At 34.9% G+C, this 5,887-nt stretch overlaps 1 protein-coding gene across 1 annotated transcript; it reads right to left on the reverse strand.

The window, feature by feature from the left end:
- Positions 1-436: 436 nt before the first annotated feature.
- On the reverse strand, positions 437-1,895 carry LOC131070910 (uncharacterized). Its single transcript, XM_058006591.2, has 2 exons — positions 1,475-1,895; positions 437-1,387 (listed from the first exon to the last, which is right to left on the reverse strand). The coding sequence occupies exons 1-2, from the start codon at positions 1,688-1,690 to the stop codon at positions 893-895; spliced, it is 711 nt and encodes a 236-aa protein (XP_057862574.1). The 5' UTR covers positions 1,691-1,895; the 3' UTR covers positions 437-892.
- Positions 1,896-5,887: the final 3,992 nt, after the last annotated feature.

A 5,887-nucleotide genomic window follows, 5' to 3' on the forward strand; every position in this document is an offset into this window, starting at 1 on the left:
GCAAGGTTGAGACACCATTTGTCTAACATTCACCTAATCAAAACATTGTATATTCCTTTTGTAATTTTTGTTACCTAGTCTAAACATTGTACACTATCCACAAAGAACTTTTACAACTTCTTTGGCTATAAGAGCCAATGACTTAGAGGTATCCATTTTGCCAAATTCGCTGGGAACGATCTTGACCTCATCCATTATGATGTCGATGTCTTACACTCAAGAAGACTTGATCTCTAATGGACTCATTTAGAATCATTCAACCTCACCAATAAACTAGACATATATTCATTTTTTATTATTTGTGTTTGAAAGTCAAGTATTTTGGAGAAGCATTTATCAAAACATTTCAAAAGATTATTGACAATTTTTTTGTTGTTGGATATTTTCTCCATCTTATTTGACATTTTATTTAAAATAACCACATTCTTGAATCCAATTGATATAAAAAATTGAGACACCTTTAATAATATTATAAAACTTCCGAATACATTTTCAAAAGATGTTAGGGACTCAGCTTAAAAAGCCAAAGCATTTGTAATTTGATGGGTGAAGAAGGGTTGAGATTTGCTTGATAGATACAATTTTCAAGCTCTTGGGACGTGTAAATACAACGTTGCTAAATAATCAAAACAATCGATGAAAATAATTTGTATATACATATACCTAGGTAGTTGAAGTCAAAATAGTGGCGTAAAGTGTGCGGAGAATTTGTTGTTAGGGAGGTCATCCATCGCTTAGTGGAGCCCTGTCTGTCTTTAAAATAATGTTGAATGAGAAATAAAAGTAAAATACAGGATTGGAGCAGTGGAAATTTCGATCCTCTTTCCGAATTCCATTTACCCCTCTTCTGTTCTCTTCTGTTCTGCGTGAAAATGGCAGAGAGTCCCTCCGTCTAGACTGTCCTGATCTGTTGGTCGGTGGAATCGAGGGTTTGGGGCAAGGGAGAATTTTCCTTGCTGATGTAAACAACCTGACAAATTTCGAACTTGAGATTTGTAGCACCGAGGTCCTTCCAGTAGGCCTCCCCGGGGCTGCCATTGGGCGAATCCAAGAGCGCAGAGGCGAACTCGGCGCTGTCCCATATGCCCAGCCCCATTATTAACTTGCCGTCTTTGGATTTGTAAAAGGCACTAGAATTAAGCCCCTCTATCTGCGCAAAGAAGGATTTGAGCACCGCCAGGCAGCTGTAAGCAATCAGCTCCTGGTTATTTAAATCCGTATAAATTCTCCTCACGCTAACAATGTCCCCCACCGACAGCTTCCCCTTGTTAAAATTCGCTTTCTGCTCCTCCGTGATCTTCTGGAACGAACCCCAGTCCACAACGCGGATTACTTCATCGTCTACGGTTCGAGTCTGGCTCACGCTCGAGACACAGAAAACTGCGACCTGTATTTACACAAAGAGGGGCAAATGAGTGAGTATCAGAAACGCAAGAAACCTTACAATTCGAAAATTTGTGACATTTTTTCCTACCCAGGAGCCATTAACGCTCTTCAAAATGATCGCTTTGAGATCCGCCGCCCGCTCGGCGAGGGAAATGAGAGACCTCAAATGAGCGACTGCGTCGTCAATGTCATGGCCGTCGGTGGGCTTATATACGCCGAAGGAGATCTTTACGCTTTCTTCGGGAGGATTGGAAGTGAGCGCCATCGGAAGGAAACACTTGAATTGTACTGAAACCCTAAACATGTAAATGCAAATTCCAGCAGCCAATGCCTAAAGATGGAAATTTAAAGATGGGGAATTGTTTTCGGATTGGGAAGGGGGAAGGTTCGCCCCACTCTCGACTCTCAATTCCGCGTAGCTTACCCGATCAACTGCTGCCTCGTTGTCTTCCACGAATTTCTGCTCTCTACTCTCATTAAGTTCTCTGCAATAAATAAAATATTGCACTTTCGCCCCAAGGAGATCCATTTATATTCCTTCCAAGAAAGTCCAAGTGTCAACTGAAATATTTAAAGCTGGTCGCCAAGGGAAGACCAGTGGGAAGCATCGTTGGATTATTATTATTATTATTATTATTATAAATTGGCAGGCGCGCTGTTTTTTCGTTTTTGGAGTAGCGGCTACGGAAAAAGGAAGAATATGAATATGAAAATGAATATGGGTAATCTTGTGACTTGGTCAAACATGTGATCGTAAGTTGCATGGAAGATGAAGAATGAATATTCGTCGGAGGGGCGGTCCACGCAAATAAACATAAACTTTGTAGCCGCACCTTAAAAGTCCAAAACAAATTTATTATTGCTGACTGGACTTGAACCATTCATAATGTTGGGTTTCAAACTTGATGTCTTCTTTTAATTTAATTAAAGGAGCAATTGGACCCAGAGGTTGAATGGGCACGCTCATTTTTTTTTTGGAGGGTCAGTAGGTTTGAATTAGTCCATTCAATATTCTTATTAATGTGTTTATAATTTTTAAAACAATTAAATTAAAATATTTAAAATAGTTTTTATAGAGAGAATGTTTTAGGAAAGAATCTATATTTTATTAAAAGTTTAAATTATTTGACTGAATGTTGATTTACTCAATATTAAAAAAAAAAAAACTTTATTAATAATTTTTTATAGAATAGATACGTGTACGATCATTATGTTTTTTTTGATAATTGAAATGTATGATGTGTAAAAAGAGTTTTAGAAATATGGAATATCATGTACACACAACCTTTCTATATAGCAACTATGTTTGTAATATAATTGACATAGTGACATAAAATGACTAAATTAAAGAAATGACCCTAAAAATAGTATTCGAATCACAAATTAATAAATTGAAAACAAAGTTCAAAATAATCTCATTCAATATTTTTGTATAGAGGACAAATTAGTACAACATAAAAGAATATTAAAGCTAAGAATGAAATTAATCTAACTTTAGTCAAAATAATGGTGATATTTCCACAACAAAGCAATTGTTAGGCTAGGCACAAATACAAAAAGTTAAAGAAATCTATCTCGCTCTTTTGACATTGGACATCAAAGGAGGATGGTGTCACTATCTTGTCCTTTGTGTAATCCTCTCACACAACGAAGGATAGCGTGACAAGAGATATCTATTTGGACATGATAATCAAACTTGTCATGAAAGTTTGATCAATGTCAAGCTTAATACGTAAAGTAGAAAAATCAATATCAACCATTGTTTCCATGTTGTACTTATGTTTCATTTACACAATTTTTAATCCTTTCACCAGACAATTAAAAAAATCCATTCTCACAAAGACAAGAAAGGATGACTCACTCTTTTGTTGGTGAAATCAAAGACTTCAACATAGTGAAGAGTTTTTGACCATTTGATTTATCTCCAAGATACCTTCCCATCTCTAGTGAAGATTGGATACTTGCAAAGGAAGTATGCAACCACACGATCAATTAAATAATAGATATTTAGAATAAAATGTAGAAATTATGTGTATACATTGTGGTGCAATGTGATAAGCAGTCTTTCCTATGTGTATACTATAATATAATATGATTTGAAATGGTAGGAAAATGGTGTCTCAACTTTGCAATTACATAAGGTTACCATTTATAGTAAGTTTAAATTTGAGCATAGATTGGTCTAAAATTTTCCTTGAAGCTATAGATTGGCTTAATAAGCATGCTAGTAAATTTTTGTTGCAAGATCATGAATGGATTTAATTACTAGCATGCTTATTAAGCCAATCTATAGATACCAAAGTTTCTATTATTAAGTCCATTTTGAAATCCTTAGATGCATGTTTGAGCTCAAAAGTGGTCATAACTAGTGTAGCAAGTTATAGCTTGATAGAGTACTTCACATGCTTTCCTATTATTCAAACAATTCATCAATTAGACTCTCAGACCAAAAGCTATGAACTTCGAAAGGTAGGTCTCAGAAATAGGAAACTATAAAAAAGTGTTGGACACATAAATGAGTTGTAAAAGGGAGTTACACTTGTTGATGTGTGTTTTGACATTCTAGATTGGAGATAAGTTGGGTGCCACTTTTTGGATGGTTTGAGCTCATGGTTTTGTAATACTGTTTGATGGTTTCATGTATTTTATCTCCTATATATTAGGTGCATGAGATGGCAGTTGTATGTAAGAGTCTTATGGCTATTGAGTTACCTCCAAATCTTTGGTTGGTGATACTCCTATCAAAAAACTTCCTTTGCAAGTATATTGTAATCTTGTTATTTGTAGAATAATAGATTGGGTGGCTTTTGGAGTGTGGAGTTTTTCTCTCGAAAGGGTTTTCCCCACATAGATCACTATGTTATGGTAAGGATGCTAGTTGTGTTATTTAAATTTAATTTATGTCATTGTTGTCAAGATTTGAAAAGATTTTGCATTACCCTCTATAGACACCTAAATAATTCCCTAGGCCTATTCCAATTAATCTACATCACCTAATCCTCATTACCTATTTCATTTCATCACTTAGTGTAATTCCCCTTCACCTAGAGTTGACACTTAATCACATAATTCTTATTATTTAATTAAACAACTTTTCCATTCCCTCACAATAAATAAAATGAATAAATAAATATTTATTTCCACCTATTATCCACCTCACCCATATGGCTAAAATAATTAAATAATATTATTATTTAATTATTCTATATTCCCTCAATACAATCCATAAATAAAGGAGGCACAACAACACTTTGTTGAACACTTCCAGATGCTTGGGGGGGGGGGGTGAATCAACATATATTAAAACTTAACCATTCATTCTAATTATCACATGTGGAAAATAAAAGAATTGAAATCAAAAGAGAAATCACATATGAACACCAATATTCTAAATGGAAAACCCAATGAGGGAAAAACCATAGTGAGAACTACCCCACTATATGAAAACAAGTTACAAAGTTTTAGGCTCAAGACCAATGAAGCTCACTGCTCCTGACTTTGACTTGCAAGACTAAGGCACACAACCTTAGGACAAGATAAATGGACTTTCAAACAATGAAGATTACTTCATCAGGGAAAGATACAATTGATCTAAATGCAATGAATCAATATTGTTGAACTATAGAGAAGTGCATCCTTTGAAATGCTAGTTACAATTCACTGTTGTTACACATATAAAATTGACTTCATTACTACTCATTTGCAATTGAGAACCTTCACACATACCATACACTATTTTTCATCTCACACATACAACCTATTATATCACCCTCTAAATAGATTTCATCTTTATATACCATTTGCAACTGAAGAAACATCAATTATGTCAGCCGAATTAGATGTTACGTGTAGGGTATAAACAGTCCAAACAAAAACAATTTCCAAAGAAATGTAGAAGGAACAATGAAATGTGTGAAGTATCACACTGAGTCAGCACACCATCCTATCCATCTTGGATTAACTCCTACAACTCTGCATGCTACCACATGGACCAAAAATGCACATGTCGACTCGAAATGATTAAACCGTTAAAACACAAAAATCAAACTTACTCAAAACATGATGTAGAACACCAAGACTCTCGTGGATGCACAAAATAAAATAAAATAAAACTAACATAGCTAAATATCTAAGTCACACAACCAAAACAATTGAACATAGAGGAATGCAACACATTCTTACAAACTGTCACACTGTCACTATACAAGCTAATATTCAAATCATCACAACTTCAACTGTAGATCAGATGAGAACATACAACCTGGGATAAACAAAGATTTGCATCCACCAACATACTATTCTAACCATAAATAGTGATGAAGTAGTGTGCTATAATGTGGACCATAAGATTGTACCCAGTTTAACAGACTTTCACCAGGACAATCACCTTTAGCCAACTTCAATAGCGAATCACAAAATACACCTCCAAAGTTTTGGAAAATTCATAAGATGACTAGATATACCATCTAAAGAAACCACAATCAATCTCCATACATCCGCA

This window comes from Cryptomeria japonica, chromosome 1 (assembly GCF_030272615.1).
Source record: "Cryptomeria japonica chromosome 1, Sugi_1.0, whole genome shotgun sequence".
NCBI lineage: Eukaryota > Viridiplantae > Streptophyta > Pinopsida > Cupressales > Cupressaceae > Cryptomeria > Cryptomeria japonica.

Coding starts and splice junctions, on each gene's coding strand:
- LOC131070910 (XM_058006591.2), bottom strand. CDS start 1,690: ATGTTTAGGGTTTCAGTACAATTCAAGTGTTTCCTTCCGATGGCGCTC. Junction 1,388..1,474: donor AGAGCGTTAATGGCTCCTGG/GTAGGAAAAAAT, acceptor GTGTAAATACAG/GTCGCAGTTTTCTGTGTCTC.